The sequence below is a fragment of the Aythya marila genome (assembly GCF_965140915.1).
Source record: "Aythya marila genome assembly, chromosome: 1".
Lineage (NCBI taxonomy): Eukaryota > Metazoa > Chordata > Aves > Anseriformes > Anatidae > Aythya > Aythya marila.
The window spans coordinates 109,849,575-109,877,504 of NC_139042.1; the positions used below are offsets into that span (position 1 = coordinate 109,849,575).

Genomic DNA, 27,930 nt, shown 5'->3' on the forward strand with positions numbered 1-27,930 from the left:
TTGGCATTTTCTTTCTGAATAGAGAGGGGAAATAGTGCTTACTGTTATAGTGTGGTGATGCTAAACACAGAATTCACTTTGTTAATTAAATAAATGCAATTCCATGCCAACGGTGAAGGGGAGATCTGCTCAGTATGCAATAGGTGAAAACAAAAAGAGAATTACTAGATATGGTCGTGTATCAGCTGTCCCCCTACCTGGCTGGCTCATGAGACAGATCCTCCCCATGTTCCTAGAAAAATTTGGAACACAAAGCTTCCAGTAAGTACATTCACAGTGGTGGCATTTGGGTTTCACTGCTACATTTGGTCTTAAAAGATATCAGTTATGTTTACAGCATCAATATTACTGTAAGGAATGAGCTGGCATGTGGAAACAGGGAAAATGTTTTTTTTCAAATGGACATATAGGGCAAATAAGGCACAGTTACCATGATAATACCTTTCCAGTTGAGAATCTCAAGCAGAAATAATATTCAAATGACCATTTAGCACTTTGCTTAAAATATCTTTTGATTCTTTCTCTCTTCTTTTCTTTTACTCCTTTTCCTTTTCATGTGCTCCCCGTATCCTGCACCCTCATACAGTCAAATCATCTGACCTGGCCCGGCTGCTGGCTTTACTTAGCCTGCTGAGAGGTCTCATATCAGTGGCGAGTTCAGCAGGTGCTGAAGGCCCTTCCACTTCATCGCTCGCCACCTCCTCCTCTGCTTTCTTCACCCCTGGCTCTTCCTGAGGTCCTGGCTGTTCCTCTTCTTGTTCTTCTTCCTCCTCTGCTCTTACCTTCTCCTGTTCCGGTTCCTTTGCTTGTGCATATGATGGTAACCTCTCATCAAATGCCCTGGAGAGATCTTCCAGTGGCCCCATCCCAATCTTCTCCTCGAACTCATTGAAGGCAGACGGAAGGGGACTGGGCTCAACTCCTACTTCTGTGAGAGGGAAATAGTGGGACACTGGCTTCTCTTCTTCTAGCAGCTTGTAGCCTTTGGCCTTGGGGATGGAGGAGACTGTGATGGCATGGAGGGGCTTCTCTGGCACCTCCCCCACTTGCTCCTCTGCTGGTCTTCTCAGAGCCTTCCGGATCCTTTTCAGGATCAGGTGACTGATCTCCACCAGGTTGAGGAAAAGGGACACAGAAGCCACCACCAGCATGAACATAATAAAGATGGTCTTCTCTGTGGGCCTGGAGACAAAACAGTCCACAAGATTAGGACAGGGCCACCGCCCACAGCGGTAAAGGGGGAGAATTCGGAAGCCGTAGAGGAAATATTGGCCAACTATGAAACCCACTTCAAAAAGCATTTTGAAAATGATGTGGGAGATGTAGGTTCTTAGGAGGGTCCCCTCCAGGCGAAACTTCTTCGTCCCATCAGGGTTGTTGCCTTTGTTTTGATTTGGAGCCAGGGGCAGCTTCTCTTCATCCACCTCAGCTTGCTGCCGCCTCTCAGCTTCCTCCCTCTCTTTCCTCTTCTCCTCCATGCGGACATGGTGCACCGCATGCCCAAAGTACACTAGCGAAGGTGTGGATACAAAAATGATCTGTAGGACCCAGAGCCGGATGTGGGAGATGGGGAAGGCCTCATCATAACAGACGTTCTCACAACCAGGTTGCTGGGTGTTGCACACGAAGTCTGACTGCTCGTCTCCCCATACAAGTTCGGCAGCTGTCCCCAGAATCAGGATGCGGAAAATGAAGAGCACTGTGAGCCAAACTCTCCCGATGACAGTGGACTGCTCGTTCACCTGCTCTAAAATGTTCCCCAAGAAACTCCAGTCACCCATTTCTTACTGTCTAAGGAAAGAAAAAAGAAAGAGAATGACCACAAGTTATGCTAATGTTTTCCCACTGATGCCTGTTGTTGCTTTCAACTAGTATTTCCCTAACATGCTTTGGAAACAGAAAGAAGGATTCTTGCTTGCCCTGATCACAACGATTTATTAGCAGGAGAAGTTCTGAGAAGCCAGAGCAAACTGCTTACCAAATTCTTTCTTCCTTGGCTCTAAGCAGTCACTTACTTTTGAGCCAAGGAGTATATTTAACTCCTTTTCCAGATAGGAGTCTTCTGTGGTCTCTCGTAAGCTCAGTTGTGTGTGCCTGCTTAGAGTTTATACACGTACAGACACTTGCCAGCAGTACAGAAGAACACATTTATCAGCATGCAGCTGCAGCAGTTAGAAGGAGTGAAGCTTTCAAGCACCCAGGCTCTTCTTCAGCAGAGCCACACATGGGTCAAACAGATCTCAAATTGGTGCCTGTCTTGTATATATACAAACCTGGACTCTCTATAGGTTGCATATATTAAACGCGTATTAGAAATCACTCTGTTAGGTAACAATAGCAATAGCAACAGCATTACTATGTAAGTAATATTTTATAAGATTAATAACTACCTTATTTACTATTTCTGCTATACAATAAACATTATATATGATATAATTATTTAGCATTATTGGAGTTACTGAATCCGCCTTTCAAGTCAGTTGCGTCACTGACATTGGAACCAACCTAGAGAGAAACACAAAGATCTGTCACTGGAACCTAAAATACTAGTTTCTCTGTAAAATGTGTGTTGCTATCCCAGGCTAACACAGAGACAGAAGCCAGCTACAGATATCCTATTGGAAAGCTAAGAAAGTAGTCAGTTTTCAAGAAACACAGATCAAACATTACATCCCTCAATATTTTTACATAATAAGGGGTTATTCCTGGCCAGGGCTTCATCCTGTGTATCCAAAACTTCCTACTGTTTAATTTTAGGTAAGGGAAAAATCTATGAATGCAGGAATAAAGAGGAAACTTTTTAGGGGTTGTCTGATTTAATATATCGCAGTAGTCTGAAGTCTCTGAGGAGTGCAGAATATTACAGTGACCCAGAAAGAGCGACTCGTGGACAGCACCAATAGAAACAGCTAACATTATTCATAAAATAGCTGTTCACAGGGACCTAGAAGTCCATCTTTCAGATGCTACCTCCATCTATAGTTTTCCAGATGCAGACACACATATACACGTGCTAGGAAAAAAGAATGTACAGTCAACAGTATGGAAATCTGAGTATTTCAACTTCCCTCCTCCTTCAGATAGCACTGGGATATATTTGTGATGCCATATGTTATGACACACCAACGCATACCAGTCTGTTTCAGCTACTCTGTGTACATATTCACACATAGACAAACACACAAAATATTGAGAGTTCTGTGACTCTGGGGAATTTCACAAATTTTCAACGAAAAAAATCCTTGTGATGTCATTTTTCTAAAACAAGATGGACTGATTATTCTCATCTTCAAACACCGTAAAATTTTAACCCCAGACATTCACGTTAGAAAATGAAGACAAAACACAGTCCTTCAGCGTGCATAAACACCTTGCAAGCACAAGCAGCAAACATATAATTTAATCACTGAAGAAAATTGCTACTTTCTCAGTCATTAAAGTTGTGTAAAGGAGTGTGTTAATGTCAGCACTTACATTAACAAGTCTAGCAGAAGATTATGCTGTTTACATACATTATCTAAGCTGATTTAAACATTCTCTTTTTGCAAATTCACAGAGCAAAGTACACCAAACAGTTACCAATCATGTGCAACTCTGTAAAAAACATGACTGCACAATATAAACTCCATTGTTCCCAGGCACTGCAGTGAACTACATCCCTTTCTTTCCTTGTGAGTCACACTGCTATCCACAGCTACCAGTTGAACATTTCCATTACAGCATGGAAGAGCATTCTAGACATGATAAACCTTATCACACAGAAAACTCACTGTAGAAGAGATGGAAAAATGTTTCCTGACTCTATCAGATGCAGCTTGCTACACTTGGCTAAACTCCTGTGATCACTTCGGAACTTGCCACGTTTTTCAACGCTCTGTCATGGCCACCCTATTTCCTGCAAGTGAAGTTACTCAAGGTTTCTCAGTTGGCTTAACTTTAAGGAACAATTTTGGGTGGATTGGAGATGAGTAGTACAACCAATTCAGATGCCTAGGACTCCACCTGCAGTCAGCCAGCTCCTCAAATCTCAGAAAAAAAAATAAAGAAAAAAAGAAAAAAAGAAAAAAAAAAAAAGATTAAAGAGATGAATTTACACAGTCCCCTTTTCCCTTAAATTGCCTGTCATGAGGAAAAGAGCAGGAGTCCACCTAAGCCCACTCAGAGTTGACAGACTCATATTCTAACTCACATGGGCTTTCTGCAAACCCCCTCCCTGCTATTCTAGATGCTGCTATCTGAGCATGCTACCAGCAAGAAAGATCGCATAGATTAAGGATGTTGAGCAAGCAACTTGCCACTGGGAAAGGTTCCACCGAAGAATTGTGTCCCCCTCCTCTCTTGGCACTCTGCAGTGAAGAGTGAACTTTTGTCTCTCTTCTTCCCTACCCTAAAAGTCCCAATCTTGTCGCACGACTGAGCAGATATGACTGAATTGGCTCTGATGGCAGGTTTTAGTTGCCCTGCAATATTTAAGCTCTGAGCCAGACGGCTTTATGAAGTGAGTGGCAGTTGGTGATGTGGGGAACAATAGAGAGAGAAAAAAAAAAAAAAAAAGAGAGAAAGAGAGGCAGAGACACAGAGAGGAGAATCCACTGAACATGAAAAAGTGGAGGGGGGAGAGGAGAAGGCAATGGGCAGTAAAAACCTAATTCATGCATAAAGGGGAGTTTGCACAGTTGAGCAGGGACTGAAGCATCTCTGCAGATCTGCTGTGGTTCAGCACAGCTGTGTGTGTCCCCACTCACTAGTCTTTGGGTGTCATCATGAGACAGGTGAAGACGGAGCACCCACATCTCTGGTGGTGGCAGAACTAATTGAATTAATTTATTACCCTAGTCTCAGCTCTGACAACCAAGGCATACGGCTGATTTCCAGCACAGGTGGTCACTAAGGCAATGCATCTGAGTTTGGCATTCTTGGATACTTTGGTCTGCTCTTTAACATCTTTTACTAGGAAAAAAGAACCATCAGTCAATCTTATCCAAAGCTGAGAAATACTAGTTTTACTGCCTAGCCTTTCAGCATCTTTGTTCTGCTTAGTTTTTCTTCCAAATGCATTTTGCACATGCATCAAAAATGTCTAAAACAAACTGTTTTGTTAAGGAGTGTAGCCGAATTCCATCAGCCCAGCAAACAGGAATGTTACCTCAGGCATACTTGCCTACCCTCAGCCATCTGCAGAAATGCTGGAGACCCTGCAGAAGAGAAATATCTCACGTTCAGTAATGCATCCACAAGGACAACTGCTCTATGAGTTTTGATTATGAGGCAAAAGATATGACTTTATGCTGAGGTGGTATTTTTGTAGGTTTTTCTGTATGAATTGTTCAGAACATGCTCTCATTGCCCAGCTCCTAAGAAAAAGAAGATTATGGATGCAAGATCTGCTAGGCAATGATACAGGTACCAAGCTTATAAAGTGACAAGTCAGCAAGTTGCTCTGCTCCCTCTTTACACAAAATCACCACGGAATTTAATTTCCCAGAATAGCTCTGGGAGATGCTGTTTCTAGAAAAGCTGTCATTTGAAAGAGATATTATAACATGAGGGCTACAAAATTATTATATCTTCAAACCAATCGTTTGAGGCCTCTTTTAAGCATTTCTGGGCATTTGTGCCCAAGTAGGTTCAGAGCTTCAATTCAACAGCTGTCTTCCCAAGCAGTTTTTAAGCTGAGTTGCATAGTCCCAGTATCTAAGGCACAACTGGAAGCAGAGAGGATGGTTTTCAGGCTGGATTTCAAAAGAGCTAGAGATGGAAGAGAATCAAATTTTGCAAGAGGGACCAGTTTAGAGACAAAGAAAAATCAATCTCTATGCATGAAGTTGGAATAAAGGTCATATTCTGAACACCTTAATAAATCACTCTCTTAATAGAGAAGTAGTAGAGGTCTGGTACACGACATTTTTCAGCTCAAGCTATATAAAGCATTGGAAGAGACTTCCTGGCGAGAGGACACACAGAGGAGAAGATACAGAGCCCAAGAATATGCACTGATTAAGAACAGGCACAGTTTGTTCAACGAGAGGAATAAGGATGGTAAAGAAGAGCAAGGAATTATTTTGTTGTTTTGTTTTGCTAGTCGCTGCTGAGATAAACTAGGATGAGTACATGAGTCATGTACTAATGGTTGTCACTGCCACCCTCATCCCCACTTTGGGAAACAGTAAAAGACAGAGGACTGACTGATACAACCAGGAGCTAATGTCTTTAAATAATGCCTGCAAGCTGCTGTATCACAGAGGCCAAATGGTTCAGACATTAAACTGCCCATCCCTTTTCAGACTGAAACTATTCTTTTGAAAAACAGCGCTGGCTGAACATGCATATCCCTTTTCTGGGCCCTATCTCTCTAATTAAATAAGCCAAAACTGAGATCTGGTATATAACTACATGGCTACAGTCCATCTCTTAATTACATCCAGCTACTGTCAGAGACATTTCCCATTAACTTCCTATCTGCCATTTGCAAATACTCTCCAAATATCAAACACTTTCTGGCAAGATGCAAAACTGCTTGCAAGATGTAGCTGATGCAGAAATTGTATTCAAGTTACTCATCTTTGGATATATGTAACCTTCACTTGAACGATCAGTGTGAGTTTTTTGCTATCACTGGGATGCACAGCCTTTAATATGGGAACAGTGAGCTTGCTGGACATTTCTGGTTTGGGGAAAACCACATGGTGCCTTTAACTGGATTCCTGAAAAAAAATAAACAAACAAAAAAAAAACAAGGCAACAAGGCTCTGGGACAGATTTTCCAGCTCACTAGGGCCTCCTCCTCCTGCACAAGTACAGAACATAGCCTAAATAAAGATGGCCAATGAGGAATTCCTCTTGTATTGGGACTACACAGGGAAGTGATTGAGATGGGGATGGAGAAGAGAGGGCAGAGCAGTAAAAGAACAATTGGACTTGACTCTCTCAGCCATCGGGGAAGTGCTGGGAGTCAAGGCTACCTTTGTAATATGAAGGTGGTGGCTGTGAAAGAAAGGAGGAGAGACAATAAAACCAAAGGTCTAGAAGACTGGACCTAACAGAGCATGGGACATCTGTGTGAGTCTGCACAAGAACTGCAACACTGACAGTGCCAAATCAACTCTGATCAACACTTCCAACCTGTGTACCTGGCCTAATTTTTATGCTTTCATTAAGTAATGTGTAGAAGTGCTGAGTACATCCATCACCAAATACCAGTACAAGAAATACTTGTGGCTGATGTGAGTAACATTGTTACTAGGACTTCTTGCCTTCAGAAAAACCATGGATGTCTCTAGCACTTTTAAGACATTATTTTCTTTGGAAATAAGTTTGCTTCATTGAGGAGAACTTGTAGCAAGCTCACTACCCAGTACTTCATGAGAGCAGACTTTGTCCTCTTCAGGGATCTGCTTGATAGAGTACCTTGGGATAAAGCCCTGGGGGAAGAGGAGTCCAAGAAAGCTAATATTCAAGAATCGCCTCCTCCAAGCTCAAGAGTGATGCATCCCAGCAAAGAAGAAGTCAGGCAAAAATGACAGAAGGCCTTCACAGATGAACAAGAAGCTCCAGGACAAACTCAAAAACAAAAAGGAAGCCTACAGAGAGTGGAAGCAAGGACAGGTCGCCTGGAAGGAACACAGGGAAATTGTCTGAGCAGCCAGGGAATAGGTTAGGAAAGCTAAAGCCCTGATAGAATTAAATCTGGCCAGGAATGTCAACGTCAATGAGAAAGGCTTCTTTAGTATCTCAGTGATAAAAGACTAAGAAAAATGTGGGTCCTCTCCAGAAAGAAGCAGAAGACCTGATTACCTAGGATCTGGAGAATGCTGAAGTATTCAACAGCATCTTTGCCTCAGTCTTCACCAGCAAGAGCTCTAGCCACACAGCACAAGTCCCAGAAGGCAAAGGCAAAGACTGCGAGAATGAAGAACCACCCACTGTAGGAGAAGATCAGGTTCAAGACCAGCTAAGGAATCTGAAGGTGCACAAGTCTATGGGACCTGATATGATGCACCCAAGGGTCCTGAGGGAACTAACAGATGAAGCTGCTAAGCCACTATCCATCATATTTAAGAAGTGGCAACCTGGCGAAGTCTTCACCAACTGGAAAAGGGGAAATATAACCTCCACTTTTAAAAAAGAAAAGAGGAAGACCATTCAGATGAGAGCCACAAGGATGATCAGAGGGCTGGAGCACCTCTCCTAGGAAGACAGGCTAAGAGAGTTGGAGTTGTCCAACACAGAGAAGAGAAGGCTCTGGGGAGATGTTAGAGCAGCCTTCCAGTACCTAAAGGGGACATACAAGAAAGCTGGAGAAGGACTCTTTATAAAGGAGGGTAGTGATAAGATAAGGAGTAATAGTTCTGTACTAAAACAGGGTAGGTTTAGATTAGATATGAGGATGAAATTCTTTACTCAGAAGGAGGTGAGGCCCTGGCATAGGTTGCCCAGAGAAGCTGTGGATGCCCCATCCCTGGGGGTGTTTCAAGGCCAGGCTGGATGGGGCTTTGGGCAGCCTGGTCTGGTGGGAGGTGTCCCTGCCCATGGCACGGGGTTGGAACTGGGTGGGCTTTAAGGTCACTTCCAAGACAAATTGTTCTGTGATTCTATGACTTCTCATTCTTGAGCTGCTTTGAAGTTGGTCACTGAGCTCCCATCTCCTGGCACCACTGAGACAGTAAAATCTCCGCTATAATTCAGCCTTTTGCTCACAAACTACGAGGTCACTTGGGGAATGTGAGATTTTTCATTCCAGATGGATTTTCAACACAGACATGATGTCAGGACAAGGCAAGGCCATGCTATTGAACAGCTCTGTTCATGCATGATAGCAGATTGTGCAATTATATAGCGCATAACCCTGGATAATGATACCTCTCCGTCAAACAAAGTTATCTTCTCCTGATCTGCTTAGCTAGAAAGTGGCACATGCTTCCTGTTCTTCTGCTGAACATACAAACCTTTCACTCATGGCTGAAGCTGAATATCAGATATATTCAGCCTCCCTGCAAGAACCTGGGAGCTTTACCCAATGCTCTTCTCTGCTAGATGACCACCCAACTTAGTGGATGTTTGCTTTCTAGTAACATGCTTCTTTGTCCATCCTTGAGCCAAAACTGTCTACCAGTCTGATCATTAGAGATGAGAATCTCCCCAGACTTCCTCTTCTCTCTACCACCTACTGGCGTCAGAAATCATTTAAACGTAGCTAGTGCTGGACAAATCTTTGGACAGAACTTGCCATGTCCCTGCAAAACTGGCAAATGTCAGTGTCCCCATTTTAAGGGCAGAGCTCTAAGATTTTTCCAGGATTTGCCCAAAGTTGAGCATCTTTTCAGAGCCCTCAGGGAACTGGAGAATATATTTCGCTAGAAAACTTCAAACAAAATGGAAAGAAAAGAGAGGGAGAAAAATATAAAGCATCAAGAAGGAGGGAAACTGGGGAAGTATGCAAGTAACAGAAAAGGTGAAGTCAGGGTTGGATTAATCTGGGGCTCAAGTGGAAAATAAATACTTATGGGAAATATGTTTTTAATTTAAGGGATGGAACAAAACTAGACAACGAATAAAGATAAACAGAGCAAAAGTGGAATGCCTTTCAATATCTCTTTAACTTAAATGCAGTTCTGCTCTGAAAATTACTGTTATAAGAGGACCTGGGGAATTACAGGCCAGTCAGCCTGTGATACCTAGAAAGATACTGGAGCCAATTATGAAACAATCAATTTATAAGTATTTAAAGGACAATAAGGTGATAAGAAACAACCAGCAGGGAATTCTGAAGAACAAACCTTGTCAAACCAGGCTAATGTTCTTCTTTGACTAATAGGTCTGGTAGATGAGAAGGAAATGGTAGATATCAACTATGTTGACTTTAGTGAGCATTTCAGAAATATCTAGATCACAGACTCCCCCAGAGCAGCAAGCAGACCACTGTGCAGCATCTACACATGTTGAAGTACCATAATAAAGGGTAATTATCAGGGCTTCGCTTTGCCAGCTGGGAGGATCACCTCCCTGAAGTTCTGGCCCCAGGGCTGGTCTGTGTTTCCTTGAGTGATTCAGACAACAAAACGGAGGACAAAAGGGAAAGGATGTCAGCTGGGTTGGGGTCTGCCATCCCTTCTGAAGACAGAGGGATGGGAGAGATCAGAAGTTGAAATGAACAGGAGACACTGGAGAGCTGGCCTGCAGAGGTGATTGCATCAAGGTGTAATTCAGAAATGATGAGGGCATAGACACCAAACACACTGGTCCAAAGTAGATCATGACCATTTTGACAGCAGTGCAGCACAGAAAGGGCTGGGGTGGGACCGAATACAAGTCTGTTAAGTGAGATTCCCACAGAAAAAGACAAATCTCATTCTGAAGTGCTTTAAGGGGAGTTTTGTGTATAAGACAAAGGAAGCAATTATTCTGTGCATTTACTGGGTAGTGCTGAGCTCTCAGCAGGAACAGTATGTCCAGTTCCAGGCACTACATTTTACAGAAGATGTTGACGAATTGGAGAAAGTCCAAAAGAAAAAAGATAAGAGATGAAAAAAAAAAAAAAAAAGAAAAAAAAGGAAAAAAAAAGAAAAAAAAAAACATGACTTATAAGGAATGGATAAAAGAACTGGGTTTGTTTTCTCTAGGAAAAGAACAACAGGAGGGGAAGCATGGTAACAGTCTTCCAGCACATAAACATTTGTTATAATGGGTAGAAAGACTAAGCAGTTGTCCTCCACATTCACCAGAAGTAGAAGAAGAAATAATCAGCTTAATTTGCAATAAAGATGATATAGCTAAACATTAGAAAAACACTTTGCAGCGGTAAGAACAGCAAAGCACTGCAGCACACTGCTTGGGGAGGCTGTAGAATCACAGGAGGTTTTTATGAAGAGGTAAACAAACATCTGTTAAGAATGATCTTATCTCATAAAAAGGAAAACAATTGGAAGGGAAGGGGGAGGCTTTCTGAGGTCTTCGGCCCTACAGTTTTATGATTTCTTGGCACTTGTCTCCAAGAAATATCTTCAGTAAATAAAAAGTATCTTGCCACCCACCCTGAAAACTCAGCCTGGACATCCTGAGTTGCCTACACCACACAGCGCAATGCTGAGCTGGGCAGATATCAGCTCAGGTCTGAAAGCAGGTCTGCTGTGTCAGCAACGTGTTCCACTTGAGCTAATTATCTCCTCTCCAGAGTGGGGCTAATGAGCTGGGGCAGTGTGAAGCACACTGGTGCTATGCTGCTTCCCATGCTGGGGCTAGCTCGTGCCAGGCTAGCAGAGGTGTCTCCACACCCTCTGCCTGCCCTGCAAGGAGGGCTGTCCTCGAGGAAGCTTTGGGATGGTCACTGCTTTATACTTCACTTCAGTAAGCAGTGATTGCTCTGAATGTGCTGTGGATTTAGAGCTTCATGCTTAACGTAACCACATTTCGTAACCACAATTCGTTCTCCTACTATCGCAAATGTGAGATTAAATGCCGTGCCTTATTTAGAGCATTTCATCTGGACATTAAAGCTAACCATGAAAAACAGCATGCGAGTGACCCACGGCACTGCCAGTAAGAACCTCTTCTTCTCGCACAGTTTAGCGCTGACCTTTTCCAGAGATGCTGATTTTATCTTTGGAGCAATAATAGCCACCCACCTCATCTCGGCAGAACCGCTGGAGTGGCATCAGCAAAGCAAAAATAGGAAAACAGCCTCTGCCAAGCGGTCTCTCGGGCTCCCACAGCCTAAACCACTAGCGGGCGGTGTTTTCTCACTCATGCACTGCACAGCACCAGGGGAAACCGAGGGATGCAATGGCTGAGAAAGGCGGCACAAGGTGTCTGTTATGCTATGTCTGCACCCTACCTTTCTCTTCCCTCATGTCTTAAACCTTTTCTGCAGATACAAAACTAAGGCGAGCACAGGAAAGTTAAGATGATGCAGTTGATCTTAAGATGATATGCTTGGAATACAATTTTTATAGTACCTTTTTAATGGTTAAATAGATGTAGATAAGCTGATGTGAAGATCACTTTTTTATGGCATTGATTTTGCCTATGTAAACAGTGTCGACTTTATTGACAAAGCATTCCTTTTGATAGTATAGTCTGTGTTTTCTCTTGAATCTGTATCCCTTACCCAACAAACATTTGTGATGTATACCAACTGACCTGCACGATTTCCCCTTTAATAACAGCACAGTTAATAATAAAATCTGAACTAAGCTCACAAAGTAACTGTAAGGCAAAGGAGATACGCTGTCAATGGTCAAAGGTAGGTGTACTGCAGCAGAAGCACAAACAGCACTAGGAAGAGAAGAATAATCTTAGACACGTGATTTCACTGCTCAGCATGACTTCACTTAGAACTTGACTGAGCTTCACAGACTTTACAACAGCGCCCAGGTTAGAAATTCCATGTTCTCACGCTAAAGCAGATGTTATTTCTGAACAGGTGCGCTGGGACAGGGCACAGAGCTTGTAGACAAGGTGTAGCATGTGCATTACAGAGCCATCATAGAGAAAATACTTTTCCTGGGTCCCCATGTGTCCTCTTACCTAGCCCCTTCTCTTGCCCTGAACCTGCCCTGGTCAGACATGGAGATGCAGCACATGAGCTGGAGGGCATCACTGAGAAGACTGGCAGCTGCATACTTAGGTGGCCCCTGGACTCAAATTTCTCTCTACATATTTTCTACATTATGTCCTTTCCACTGCTGTTGAGATCCTCCTCAGAGAGACGGATTAACTGTTGTGAGGTATCAGAGCACTCAGGGAACACATTGCTTACCGCCAATCTGTACTACATAAAGCGGATCCAGGGACGGGAGGAACATGTACCTGATAACACTTCTGGTAATAATTGCTCCAGGCCTGCCAGTAAAATAGGGGCTCATATTTCCCCAACCCTTGCAGAGATCCGTGTGTTTGTTTTATCAAGGCTTTTTGTACAATCCCTTAACATTCTCACGCACAAGATGCTGGAAGGGACCAAGCTTCTGAAGGACCTGAACAAGAGGGCACGTCTGGAAACTTCTTGTGTTACCTCCCTGTCCACAAGGTTTGTTGCCTTTCAGTTTCTGCTGGGGGCTCGTTCCCTAGTCATTTCTCCCTTCTTCTGGGCAATCCTAACACCACCAAGGCCTGCCTTGCTGAGTGGTAGGCTCAGGGCTCTCAGGAGCGTTGTCACCACCCACTCTCCACCTTTATCTCCCTGCCTTCATTTCCACACCACATCATTCTGAAATGGAGGTACCCCATGCACACAAGGCATGGAGGTGGCTCAGGAAAGCTCATAAGCAGGACAGGGCAGTGGGAGGAATGGCAGAGCAGGCCACCATCCCTATTTCTCCCTGTCCCAAGAGATGAGCATACCTGCCATGCACTCTGGCTGACCTCAGCGTCCCATTTCCCACAGCAGAGTACGTTCCCAGCCTCTCTGGGGAGGACATCCGTGGGGACGGTTCCTGTTTCCCTGCCCTTTCAGTCATTTGCCTTCCTGAACCTGATATGATTGTTTCTTTGGGCACAGTGTAAAGATGCCAGCAAGGAACGGAAACCTCTCATGCCTCAGCAATTTATTAAGAAGGATGTTATTGAACTTGGAAACTGTTGAGCCAGTCGTTCTCTTTTCCTGATTAAGAAGATAACCCACTCATCCAGATAAATCATCCATCCAAAGGTCTTGGGCATTCCCTGAGATAATTTGGCTTCAAATTAATAAACAGCAAGGTGGAGGGAGGCAGGAAGAATATGTAGAAAATATAGATGCTAGGGCTGAAGGGCTTCCAGTTTGAAGAAACCTTTTTTTTTTTTCCCCATTATTTCCAGCAAACTGCAATCCCTTAGAGTCCTGTTACTACTCAGAATAAATATTAACAGTAATATGGTTAAAAGCATTATTAGGATCCTTGTACAAGGAGCATTAAAACTCTTTGGGTATCCCTCATTCTGTGTCAGACCTGGCAAACTTTCAGCAGCTACTACTTTGACGAGTCCCACTTTGGAACAGCAGCTGTCAATAACTCTTCTACTTTCTCAGCACCACACGCCCCCATTCTTGTCTGATCGATAAATACCATTACAGTGAATGCAGGTATTACTACAGATGGTTCCTCAGCAAAACACAAGCATGTATTTTAATGGTTTGTGACTCCGGTCCCTTAAGAGAGGAAGAGCGTCCCTGAAGCTCTGAAGAGAGGATGCAAACAGTAATAAGTTGTCACCCTGCTCCAGCCCAGGAAGCAGCATGTCTGGCTTTCTAATCCTGCTGCTGTACATCAGCTCTGCTGAGTGGTGTCAGGTATATTCAGCTGCAGCCCCAGCTTTTCCTTTCAAAAGTATGTCCTTCTTTACAGAAGCACAATATAGAAGTCAAGTCTATTCTAATATATCATCTTCAGCTGTATACAGTCGTGGCATCCCTTTCCATTTTATATTCATTGAGGCTTTGCCTGCCCAGGATCCTACAGCTATAAGAAATTGTAAAAGATTCTGGGATGGCTTGTGTGACTGAGTGTTAAAATCAATGTCTATAGCCCTAACAAAGATTGAGATAGCAGAAGCAGGCTAGAAAAAGAAAAGGTATTACCTGGTCTCTTGCTTGTGATTTTGAATTCTGATTTTCTAATTAACAATACTGAATATCAGTATTCAAATAACTGCTGCAATGACTTGGATCTGCAACAGACAGCTGAGCAACACTGACATATGGGAGCATTGGTTATTCAAGTCTTACCTAAAGAAAAAAGAAAGCTAAGTGATTATTTAGTTTAACACATGCTGATGTTGCTGACTTAAAAATAGCTCTAGGGATTTTTAAATGTTCTAAGCAGTTTTGTGATTTTACAAATCTTAAGTCCAAAACATTCAAAACTTGTGTTTCACCTCATCCAAGTGGCTAAAGTACTGGTAGAAATGAGAGACCAGTAACAGGCTTACAGATTAACTGCATTGTTAAATGAAAGCAAAAGAGGTCCAAAATGGTAATGCAATGCCTTCAAGGGCATAATGCTTTAAAAAGGTCTGTTTCCTAGCCCTGAAGAGAATTGGGATTTAAATAAGAAAATATGAATAACGATTGAGAACTGCTTAAAAGAATTTACTAGTCACCAAAAATACACAACCCCCAGTAAAGAACAGCGTAATGATTAAAAAACTACAATCAGATGTAAAAAGGAAGTGGTGGTGGCTTTAAAATAAGTCAAACTTGTATAGCAAGTAAAGGAGAGGCTGAATATAAACCAGAAGACAGAAATTACAAAAAACTGATGATGGAAGTGAAATGGGAAAAAAGACTAATAAAGCATTTTTATTTTTTTTTTTTTTAAAGTAAATTAAGAATGAAATGAGTCCTAATCAAGGTATTGATCCTTTATCAGTTGGAAATGTTAGATTGTTCAATAATAATGCAGACAAGACAGATGAAGTCAATAAAAACTTCTGTCCAACTGCCAGGAAAAAAAAGTAGATGAAGACAACATTTTTGATGACTTGTCTATTCCTATAACTTATCAGAAGAATTAAATACCAGCTACTAAAACCAGGTATTTTAAAATCAGCAGGATGGGATACTTTACACTAAAACTTTCTTTTAAAAAAAAAAAAAAAAAAACTGCACAGGAAGTCTTGCACTATTTGTATTGATCTGTACCTCTTGGTGCAAAGGAGAAGAAAGCCTGTAATCTGGCATGTTGTAAAGTCTACATAGAGAGGCATAACTGTGGTATAATTATGTCGTAACTGTAATTATTCATAGCTAACTACAGACCTGTGATATGATCTCAGTCCTAAACTAAATAATTAAATGGCTAACACAGAGAGTAAAGACAAAAAGGAGAGAAATATAACTGGGGACAAGCACCCCTGGCTTTATAGAAAATTCATGCCATTCAACAGTGTTGATATTTTTCTCTGAGGAAACTGCACATATCATTGTTAAATATAGCAAAGCTGGTACAGTATGCTTAAGATCCTGGAGGGCAGTTTCCCTTCTATCTCATGGCAATTTGATTAAAGAACTTGCTTGACATAAAAATAAGATAACAGTCATTAAATGGGCTATAAATGGCCTATCGGACTGGTCCCAAAATACAACTGAGAAGCAGAAGTGGTTAAGTTTACAGTATGTTTGTACCAAAATCCTGTACGGCTTTGGTCTTTGCCCTCATAATATTTTTAGTCCATAACCTGGAAGAAAACAGTGACATTTGCAAAATATTTGTTAAGCCCAGAAAACAGATATATCATGAAAAGGGGGACAGCTGATCTAGTGCATCCCGGATGACACAGTTAGTTGGAAACACGCAGAGAGGGCTCGCTTTAGGGGAAGGAAGGTCATGTCTTGCACATCCACAAGGAGAAGAGCTGTAGCTCTGCAACGAAGAACTTTGTCCAGGGAAGCAATGACTCTGCAGAGGACTCCGATCTCAGGGCAGCTGAGGAGCTGCACATGAGCTCACAGTAAAACTCTGTGCTTGAAAGAGCTAATGCGACCCTTGGATGTACATGTAGGTGTGTGTATCACCTCAATACTGTTCCTGGTTTAACCTCCAGTTTTCATAACGGTCTTCCAAAATCAAAATTATTTTTATTTTATGTCACCATTATCCCTTCTCCATGACCCCAAGACTCAGCAAATTAGAAAAAAAAGTGCTTATTTTCTGATTCAAAATCAGCTTTTTTTTTTTTTTTTTTTTTTATGACTACCTGCTAAAGCTGGTTTGAACAAAGAATGTACCTTCCAGGATTGTCTTCTCACCTTGTACTGATCATTTGATATCTGAGCTCTACTCTTCTTTAGTGCATCTCCCAGAAATAATTTATGATCCATGAGGAACTCCAGGAAGCATTATCCTGGGGATTTTTGCTCATGCATTTCAAAAGCTGGTCTCATCTGCAAGCCATGTCTCATTTCTCCGTTCTGGAAAGCTAGTGCCTGTCTTTGCTATCCATACAAGAGAAACAGCATGAAGGACAAAAGCAAGACCATGTGAGAAGCAAATGGAAAGTGAGAAGACTAGAATTACTGAAAAGTAAAATAAGAACATCAAAGAACACTCAGCAGAAAAGAAATAAAGGAATAAACATGCTGCCCAAGGACAATACATATGCCAAAGTACAGCTTAGAGACAGCTTGAATGTAGACCTTGCATCCTTCAAGTTTAACACAGAAGATGCCCCACAAAGCTTTTAGGGGCATTTGTATGAAAGGGTATCATGTATCAGCACCTGAGCCGCCCATAACAGACTTGTATCTGTCTAGCATGAAGATGCCAGCAACCTCCTGCTCGTTACTGTACTGTTTCAGCTCTATTGGAGTACAAATTCTTGTCTTGGCAAGCTGTCAGTAAACCTGCAGACAGCCCAGCAAAGACTGATGAATAGCCAGCCACTAATCATGTATCTAAAACAGACACAAAAAACCTCTTGCAAATTCTCTTGAATGCTATTTAGTATATACATTGGCACACCTGTTGAGAGCTGCATGATGCTCCTACAAGTAGATTTTAACTAAGCTGGGAATTGGCACTTGGGTTAACAGGTCTCCTCAATGCCAAAGACTTCAGTCACTGATGAATCTCAGATGTCAGAGGTTGGAACCACTTCATTTCCTGCAAGCCAGTCCAAAGAGCTACACTCTTTGGATGTATTGCCTATCCTGCCAAAGCAAGGGAAACCTGGAACTGTCATAGAAACATCTGTCCTGGGAAAAGTAAAGCTGCCAAGGAATTCAGGAAGGGGTATTGATTTCTGACTTTCTTTTCATGAAAGGATGCGTGGAGCACAAGCCTGGGCAAAAAGGCAAGCAAGGGGCAATAAAAGTCTTATTCAAAAAAAAAAAAAAAAAAAAAAAAGCAGGCTTTCTGCTAGTGGAGGGAAGACAGTAGGCTCAGACTGCAAGTTCTAGAGGCAGCGCTGACCTAGCTCATGCCCCGGAAAGAGAGAAGATAAAATTTCCATAGACTGCCATGGAAGGAGAGCTGCAAAAATGTCAAGTGCTTCTGATGATGTCCCTTTTAGGCAAGATATTTAACACTGGCAAATTAGAGACAGCCACACACAGACCACACATCCCTGACCCACAAAACACACTGCCACGGAACTGAGCCAGAGACCCAGAGAAGTGTATCTATCCAAGAGCACATATGGGTTCAACTACTGCATGGGCTACAGAACGGGGAATGGGTTTCTATCTGAACAGCATAGCCATTGCGCAGTAGGGACCGAGTGTCCCTTCCGAGTCATTAACATGGCTATTTTGCACAGCAATAAAGCCTAGATAAGGGAACAGCCAAGAGCAGCACAGGTTGCCAGAGAGGGGTGGGGTAGAGCAGAGGTCCCTGTTTCAGTTCCTGACAAAGTGGTTCACTTTTACTCCCCACCACAAGATAGCTGCCTCAGTGGCACAGGTTATCAACAGCCAGAGGCAGACCCAGTAGAAGTGGAAATAAACACAGAGAGCAAGGCCATGACATGTTTCTGACAGGAGCCTCCAAGGCAGAAAGCTATAAGGACTGAAGAAAGTCTCCCGGGACCCCAGCTGCATGAGCACAACCACCCTGACCATGTGCTGGCTTGCAGTGATAACATTGTGTGCCGAGGTTGGCATGCAGTCCAGGTGAAATCACAAGTGGAAACGCTTCCCACCCCATGTGCCTCTGTGGTCACGTTCACAGCTCCTCGCCTGCTCACCATCCCTCACCAGGCTCCACCCAGCACTCCCCTGCACCCGAGGGAACACTTTGCCCTGCCTGGCTTTCTTCCACTAGGTTGGAGTAGCACTGGCTCAAAAGCAGCCATTGTATTTTCTTAGGAAATACCGCTACAGCTAGTACCTGCTCGTGCTGCACATGAAGGCCTAGAGCCTCCACAGAGATGTATTATTGTTGCCCCAACCTCCATCTGTGACAGCATTCATCTTCCCAGCACTTCTCTCAGAAGATCATAACAGCTACATTGCTACATCAACTTTTCCACACACACACCAATGTCACAGTTTAAACCTGTGAAGAGAAAAGTAAGAAATAAAGCAAAACCCTGAAATCATGGGAATATAGATAGAGATCTGGATAGGCTAGATCAACAGGCCAAATCCAATCGGACGACATTCGACAAGGCTAAATGCCAGGCACTGCACTTGGCTCGTAACAACCCTATGCAGCCGTATAGGCCTGGGGAAGAGTGGCTGGAAAGTTGCCCAACAGAAAAGGACCTGGAGGTCCTGGTTAACAGCTGGCTAAACACAAGCCAGCAGCGTGCTCAGGTGGCCAAGTAGGCCAATGGCATCCTGGCCCGCACCAGAAACGGTGCGGCCAGCAGGGCCATGGAAGCAATCGTTCCCCATACTCAGCTCCGGTGAGGCCACACCTCAAATATTAAGTTTTGGGCCCCTCACTGCAAGAAGGATGTTGAGCTGCTGGAGCGCATTCAGAGAAGAGCAAGGAAGCTGGTGCAGGGACTAGAAAACAAGACACATGAGGAGCGCCTGAGGGAGCTGGGATCATTTAGTGGAGAAAAGGAGGCTGAGGGGAGACCTCATCACTAACTACCTGAAAAGCAGTTGCAGCAGGGAGTGTGTCAGTCTTTCCCACATCTAGCCCATGCCCCCTTCTCCCAGTAAAGAAGGGGCCTGGTTGCTCCTGCTGGGGACACTGTCTCCTCCCACCCTGCACAGCAACACAGACCCAAACCCACAGGTGCCACCACGATGGTGGAATGGGGCTCTGAAGATGAGGAGCTGGTGGCAGTGGCAGCTCCTCTTTGAAGTGTTGGTGCTTACCTTCACCATCCTCAGGGGCAGAGGTGGCTGCAGATCCCAGGGAGTGGGATCAAGGTAGGTGCTTATACAGGAAAAAGGAACAAACAGAAAAAGCTACTTAAGCTTCAAGTAAATGAAGATTTTTGCTTCAGTAGAGAGGGAGAGCAATGGGTCTTGACTGTTTGCAGGCTGCTTGCACAAGGCAGGGTGAAAAGAAGTAACAGCTTGGGTTGAGAGGGAATGCCTTCCGCTCTTGCTCTGAATCCCAACTCACAATCCCTTACCTGCTAGCAGAGAGCCAGCCTCAGACTGTAACTCCAGAAAGCACTACCATGAGACTCACACCTTAGAAATTTGGGTCAGAAGAAATCTTTCCCATCTCCATGAGGGTCTACTTTCTGACAAGAATCCAGCCAGAATTTAAAAGCCACCTGTGCAGAATCCTCCACAGCCCTCAGTAAGTTTCTCCAGTGATTAACTACAGAGTTAAAAAAAAAAAACACAGTACTCTTTTCATGCCTTTTTTTTTTTTTTTTTTTTAACAGTTTCAAATTTCAGTTATTGGACCTTACTATACTTCATTCTGCAAGAACACAAGTTTGTTCCTCATGTAGATAGATACAGACAATAGAGAAGTTAGCCTTCAGCTTTCTTTTCCCTTCAATTCTTTGACCTCTCTCACTGGAAGGCACACTTCCAACTCTAACATTCAGGCATTTTCCCTGAAACCTCTCCCATCCAGGAACCACCGACAAAAGCACTAAAAAGAATACATGGGAAGTGACAATGTTAGTACTAATTGATACACACACCCGGCTTCTCCTAGAGCTATTCATCTTGAAGCTATTTACCGAAAGCTGCACGCTTTCCCCCAGCTACAGCATCATCCTGTAATTCTGTTGTCAGCCAGTGAGCTGCTCCAGCCCCGACTCCTTTCTTGCCACTGCTTCCCAAGACAAACTTGCTAACTGATAAGCATAGCCTCTATTCCTTATTCTTTGGCATGTGACTTGCAACAGCTAATGTTATGCTTGGCCACATCTTTCCAAGTGATCCAGACTATAGCAGTAATGCCCTTTTTCCCACTGCTTTAGTTATTTTTCAGTCATTCCTACCGGTCAATGACTTTTGCTGTCTTTTAGATGATTGGCAGTAAAGTTCAACAGCACACAGCAATAAGCGACCAGCTTTGCAAAGCTAATTCCCCCTTACAATTAAACGCCTCCATCCATTTGGGAAGTGACATGTTTCCTGTAAAGTTCTAATGCCTGCCTTGCAAGAACCACTACCACAAAAGCACTGAAAACACTACACCATCACTACCTATTCCTAGTTGAGTCTGCCTTTTTTTAATCTGGTGCAAGTGCTTCAAAGTAAAAGTTACCATCTGATCCACATTTCCATAGTGCCTCCACTTAAGAAACGTCAGTTTTCCCTTTCCAGCTGGGACAAAAAGCAAATGATTTATGATTCTTGAACTGCTGCTAAGATCTTGCCTGTCAGTGACAAAATTTCTCACCAGAACACAGGAACACAAATAGCTTGTTCTCAAAGTGTCTGCAGTGCTAGTCCCTTGTCTGGCAAAGTTTGCACACATGATTAACTTCACTCTGTGTCAGAGGAGCTAGTCACAATGCACAGCAAAACACAGGGTTTCAGTTTTTAACGGAACTGGGGCCCAGGAATAGGCAAAAGGGAAGGCAAAACAGAAGATTAGACAATGGAAGCTTTTCTCTATTCCGTTGTAAGTACAGACCTTTCTCAAATCTTTTCAGCTATTGCATACACAAATATGAGTCTGAATTCCCACTGCCTGATTGCCTCAGGTGCAGTACACAAATTACAAGTAAGTAATTCCCTTACTTCCAAGGGGCTTTTTTCTTTTTTTTTTTTTTTTGAAGATTAATTACTAACCCCTAATTATACCTTTGCTGACTGGCTAACAAATGAGGTGAGGCAACACCCTTGGCTGGTGAGATCCACAAGGGGAAAAAAAAAATGGGTTATTCCATCCATGGAAAAGGACTTGCAGGTCTGGAATCTCAGTGTGCAGGACTCCCATATACGGCAGAGTTCCTTCCAGGAGCCTGTATCTACAGCAATGTCTACTCTTCCCCAGTTTATTATGGGATCACTGTATAAGGAGTGAAATCCAGTGGCTTTGATCAGTGTAAACTAAGGGTCCAAGTGACAGATTTCCTTCCTGGAAAGCCCCCACTCCCTCCATCTGAGCTGACTAGTGCAAGAACAACTCACCTGCTAGAAGATTTCATTTGAGGTGCAAGGAACACTTTGGTTTCCACATCATCCAAGCAGCTTGTCCATTTCTGTCAGACCACGCACCAGAGAAGCTAGCACACTACATACTACAAACTCAAGTTTGGTGCTTCTGACTGGGAGGACAGGTGTAGTTATAGAGTAAAGAAGCAGTCATGGTCACAAAACACCAACCCTTGCAACATGCTAGTAGATATTAAACCTTTATTAACATTCACTTTAGTCGCTTGATTGGGACCAGGAAACAGAGCAGTGTCTTACAAACACTTCCAAATACCAGCATCTTGCACATTTTGTACCCCAAGGTGTAAGAGAGGCCTATGGGAACAGGCCCATGAAGATTTCTAACACAAAGAGCCTACGTGCCAAGAATTTCAGAGACCCAAGCTGCAGTACCACTGCATTCAAGATAGCAAGAGGGACAGGGATATACAGAACATCCATGGCTACTGCATGTACTTTATACCCTGTAAATCACAAAGTAAAATAGCAGGTATATTCTTTTGGTCATATATTCCCCAAAAGTAATAGGATGAGTACAGCCTTACTGACAGAGACTTGATACAGAGTATCCAGACCATGCCAGAGCCACATTCATCACTGTCTCTTATTCCTACACACACAAATTAAGGATAGCTACTTAGGGGATAAAATATGATTTCACTGAGTTTGGAGAAAGTAACAGGTCTCAGGGACCCATCATTTGATGCACATGCCCCCCACAGACACCCTTAGCCTAGCTAGTTGAAAAAAATATAGTATATATTCAATGGCTGGGACATTTCTCCATTGCGCAAAACCCTATTTTTTTTCCTCTGACCCCTCACTCACTGTTTGTCTCCCTCTCCATCTTTTTCTCTTTTTGACTCCTTCCCCTTTCTGTCTCCCTCTACTTCAGTTTTACTGGGCCTTTCATTTCTTCTTCACTCCGTGTTTCTTTCTTCAAGGCTGATCTTCTTGAATAAACCATGCCAGTAGCACTGGGTTCTCCTGTCCCTTCTCTGACTGATGGGGTTCATACCCCTCACAAAGTATATCCCAGTAGATTAGGCCTGTGTGGAAAAGCAGACATTCTAGTTACTGTTTGATCCTTACTGCTTCATACAGGAAGAGCCTGTTTATAGCCTTCAGCCCGCAAGGACTTCTGGAATTTGAAATCCTTTCTCCTTCCATTTTCAGGGCAAACAGCTGAAGAGACTAGGAATCCTGCCTCCCCTCACAGATATCTTGGCCTTCCAGATATCAGCCTTACCTTTAGATCCTGCAGCTCAGCAAATGTGCTATCATATATCCCAGTGTTTGCCCAGCCTATGCAATCTGATAGGCCACCTATATTGAAGAGGGTGATTAACGTCTAAGAATGGATGGGAAGCGATCTTCCACACAGCCATGATATATTTTTGGAAGGGCAAGGCAAAGTCACAAGGGCTTACTAAACTCTTTGATCATTTAAGCTTTTGGTTACTAAATAACCACCAGTATCCTTTCCATAAATCCATTTATTCTTAGCTACATGAATCCCCATCCCCATTTCTGGGACACCAGCTTCTACTCCTAAGCTACATCTTCCTCTCAGCTACACCATCATCTCTCAGCAGTTCCAGTAACTGATTACCCAAGTGTTCTCCTTTTTCTGGTTAATGACATGGCCATGTACTGTACCCTCCTCTCACCTTCTGCAGCATCCCAATCACTTGACGTGAGCAAGCACTAGGCCACAACCTGAAGACTACCACTTCTAAATCCTCCTAAAAACTTGTAAGAGAATCCACTTGTTTCATGCATTTTTCATAGCTCCTCTCATTCCCCTCTCAGTTGTTACATTCACATCTGCTTCTAACTAGCCTCATTTTTAGCAAAGCACAGCAGGAGCTAGGGAAACCTCTAAATCTCATGGCATTACAACATCAGGAATACCCCCCACTTCCATTATCTCCATGTCCTGCTTTTTGTTTTCTCTGTTCCCTTTTCCTTCTCCTCCTTTCATTTTCACTGGTACGATGTGAACTGTTACACTAGGTCTACAGCAGAACTAAGCTGCTTCGTGCTGAGCACAGCAACAGCTCAGCTAGTAGCCCACATCCCCTCAGTGTTGCACACTGGACAGAGTGGAGGTGATTGGTGTTGGGTGCCTCAGAACAAACCCAGCAGACACCAGAAACCTGAAAAGAAGCTACACATAGGCTGTCCATCAGTAAACACTGATGGAGTTCATGACTTCAGAAGGACATGGACATCTCACACCTACCTGTAGGAGAGATATCCATCTCAAAGTAGGACTCACTATCTTGTTTTCTTTCCTAGCATAAGTGTGTGATTGCAAAAAAAACAAACACACGCACCACAATAAGTACACTGGTGGTGACATGACCCAACAGACCATCAATTAGTATATTTTGCAAAATTGTGTGGTAGGGAAGACTCTTGGTCTTATGTGAATGGATTAGGAAAGATCAAAGCTGATGGGAAAAAAAAATAAGAGACTCCTAGAGGTGGATGGGACAACACTAGATATTCTTGTGAGAATGGCTTTGGGATTATGATATTGAAAGTAAACTTCAAGGTATTCAAGCAAGTATTGGAGCAGAAGAACTTGCCAAAGATAATGTGAATGCAGAAAATGCGGAAGGAGTTGTTCCATCCTGCATAGACTGCAGCATGTGGAAATGATTACAGGGATGATTGTAGGACTAGTGATATGTAAAAGATACATAATTATAAACCACTGGATAACAGTACAGAGTAGAACTGTAGTCCAAGAAGAATATGCTGAGCACCAAACAAGATTTTCTTAATAAGATGGAAGAGTAAGAGGGCAAGTCAAATTCAAGTTTTTCATTGACTTCTACTGGAAATGAAACCTCTGTTGTCAGTGTTGATCCCTTCCTCTAGAGAAGGAAGTCTAATCTTTCTCATTTTAAAAAGTTGGTCCAGTGAAGCCAAAATAGCATATTCAGCCATGAAAGACATGAAGGACTTTGGCCCCAAGTTCTTTGATAATGTTCTCAGCACAATTTCATTTTATTTTCATAATTTTTTCTTCAGGAATTTTAGCACTGTGATTTCTCTCCAATTCAGAGAGAAGGGCAATAAGTCTACAATTATTATTGTTTTAAAAACATTCAAGTTTCCCACTCAGAAGGGGAATTCTTCTTTGCAGACAATTGCATTACAGTTTTCATTGTTCTCCTCTTGTGGCGAGAAACTGTACAGCAGCCTGGCACTCGTTAAAAACTCCAAAGTGACATACCTGCTCAGTAGTTGCTTGTGGTTTTATATTCAGGGGTCCTTCGTAAAACCCATAAGGAGAAGTGTCGCAGAAGAATCCCTGTTCATTGCTTGCCTGTAGAAAATAATATATATATAAGATTGCTGAAGGTCTGCATGTAGAAATTAGATATTCAAAACTAATACACACTTTTAGCAATAATTCATAGTAGTATAAAAACTATTTGATGCCCCAAGAGAGAAATACAGAATTTCTGGAAAAGAAAAGCAGAAAACCCCATGCATTCCTTCCCACTATCATGGTGTTTATAACTCTAAGCACTACCATACTGCAATCACTTCAAACAGCTTACACTTCCAACTCCACGAGGTACTGAAAAGCAATAGCTATTCCAACTTCATCAAACCCCTATTCTAACACAAAATTCCTGTGCTGCCATGCCAATCATATCAGCAGGTCAACACATCTGGTGTTCAATACATCTTGGAAGTTATTCTGCCCGAGTCTTGCTTCAGGTTAGAGCCTTTGCTTTATTACCGTGGTCTGGATCGGAGTCCCACACCAGTTGTCGGCTGCAGGCAATTCAGGCTCTCATGCTCTGCAGCGTTTTCTGCAGAGCTGCTCAGGAGATTACACCAGCGATGGCATTTTATCAGTACTGCTACGAGGTGAGTGCAGACATGATAAGGAAGTGTTAAAAGTCAACGAGGTGCCATTGACAAGGATTGAAGCTGGGCTCGCGCTTCCCCACCAATCATGTGTGTGCTGATGTTGTGCAGTCTAGTCGCCTTCTCACCAGCTGCTGCTTTGGCAGGCAGCACATTTCACCTTCTCTTTTTGGTACGCAACCTCCTGCCGAGTCAGCCAGCTCATCTCCACTGGAAGTGGTCACTGCGTCAGGCCTGTAGGGAACAAATCCTTTCTTAAGAAACCCATACAGGTTCACTGGTGAGCAATAAAGAGAATTTTCATTATTTAAATATGCAGATAAAAGGATAAGCCAGTTGCTTTAGCCCCTCTCCACCACACCCTCCCAGAATGGAAGCTTCCCTTTGAGAGATCTGCTTTCCCAGGCAAGCATTCACATGCTCTGCCTGGAGCTGAGCAGAACCTCCAGCAGCATGCCTGGCATTCAACCCACAGAGATTAACCCCATGCACAAGCGAGCCCCAAGGCTTAGGAAACCTGCTGTGACTAACGGCTTGATTGGGACCTAAGACTTTTTCCTCCAGATTTTCAGGAGCAGTTGAAGAAGCTCATAAGAAATTCATTTCTATTGTGCAACTATTGGCACAATCCCCAAGCTGCAAACTGTGCAAACAGCCAGCAAGCCATAGGCTTAATCACACCATGCAGCAACACACAATGTTAGAGCCAAAAAAAAAAAAAAAAACAGCCCCATTCTTGCCATGGTGACCATAGTCTCTGCAGCATGACAACAGAGTTGGCCTAAGTAGCCATGGTTGGGTCAAAGTATTTCAGAACAACTTGAAACTCAGCAATCTCTCCCACAAAGCCATGTAACAAGGAGCCACTCAAATACCAAGGGCACCTCCACCAGAACTGCCGCAGCTGATATGCAGAAGCTCAAGCAATAGTGCTCTGGGGAAACAACCAATTTGCAGAAATAATACAAACACACTAGCACACAGCAAGCACCAACAGCCATTACAGTGAGCTAAAGGACTCCATTATATTCCTGTGGGACAGGTGTGGTTGCCACAAACAGCCTCCTTCCCAGCTGGTACCAATGAAATCCTTACCAGCAGCCTCAGTGTAGAGGCCAAGGTCTCAAAGAAATCCTCAGCTGACCTCCCTGAGGAGGCCCTGCCTTTGTGAGGCTGAAGAAAACTGAGTAGATACAAGGAATGCTGTATCTTGCCAGTTCTTTGACATTCTGAATTTACATTCACAGGTAGAAGAGAGATGTTTCTTCTTGGTGTGTCTTTGCTGGAAAATGCCTTCTGAGACATCCATGCTTTCTGTTTCTTAGATGCTAGGGGCAAGAAGAGTCTTTCACTATTCCTCAAGAATTGATACAAATGTGTATTTCACCTTGCAAACAGTAGGAAGCACAGCAGCACAGCAGAGCCCCCTTTTCCTGATCTTTCCCTGCTCACTGCCAGGAGAGCAGGCACACAGATTAGTGGTGAGTGCTCAATGTCAGGGACAGCTCTCACCACACTATGCAATGCTACCAACTGGGAGCCCTGGTCCTCCCAGAAGCTGGAGGGAAGACAGTGGTAGGCACCGCTCCCTGGATACTCCCAAAAGAGTTACAGATCAAAGCATATTGCTAACTGGGAATCTTTCTTTCCCAGGAGAAACAGATTTCCAATACAGAAAGTCAGAATTCACTAGGAACTCCGTCTAAGGCCACCAGCCATGGCTGTAGATGTTCCAGCCTACAGCAAGGGTAGGGCAGGTGGCTGCGAGGTCCCCTGGTGCATTCTCTGTGAGGGATGCAAATGCCATGCCCTCCATCCTCCCTGTCTCTGAATGCAAGCCTGCCTGCAGGAGCGAGCCACCAGCCAGGCTTCCCCTGACACCTGACAGTGCTGTGCATCCTGTGCAATGAGCCTTCGCTGTCTGGACTTTCTCCCTCCCTTCAATGTTATCAATGTCCCAGAATTGCTCCAGAATTTAGCAATTTCAAAAGCAAATATATATATATAAGGGAAGAAGAATTTATTCAGAACAG

General features: G+C 43.3%; 1 protein-coding gene across 4 annotated transcripts; it reads right to left on the reverse strand.

Annotated features, from left to right (window-relative positions):
* Nucleotides 1-283: 283 nt before the first annotated feature.
* Nucleotides 284-26,083, reverse strand: GJA8 (gap junction protein alpha 8). 4 transcript variants are annotated; one of them, XM_082761233.1, is made up of 3 exons: nucleotides 25,767-26,083; nucleotides 25,251-25,343; nucleotides 284-1,787 (listed from the first exon to the last, which is right to left on the reverse strand). In XM_082761233.1, exon 3 carries the CDS (start codon nucleotides 1,779-1,781, stop codon nucleotides 579-581), a length of 1,203 nt encoding a protein of 400 aa, XP_082617359.1. In that variant the 5' UTR covers nucleotides 1,782-1,787; nucleotides 25,251-25,343; nucleotides 25,767-26,083; the 3' UTR covers nucleotides 284-578. The 4 variants fall into 4 exon arrangements, 3 of the variants coding, with proteins under 3 accessions (XP_082617359.1, XP_082617357.1, XP_082617358.1); XM_082761231.1 differs by having other exon boundaries at nucleotides 284-1,791; XM_082761232.1 differs by lacking the exon at nucleotides 25,767-26,083 and adding an exon at nucleotides 25,582-25,691 and having other exon boundaries at nucleotides 284-1,791.
* Between the last annotated feature and the right edge of the window lie 1,847 nt (nucleotides 26,084-27,930).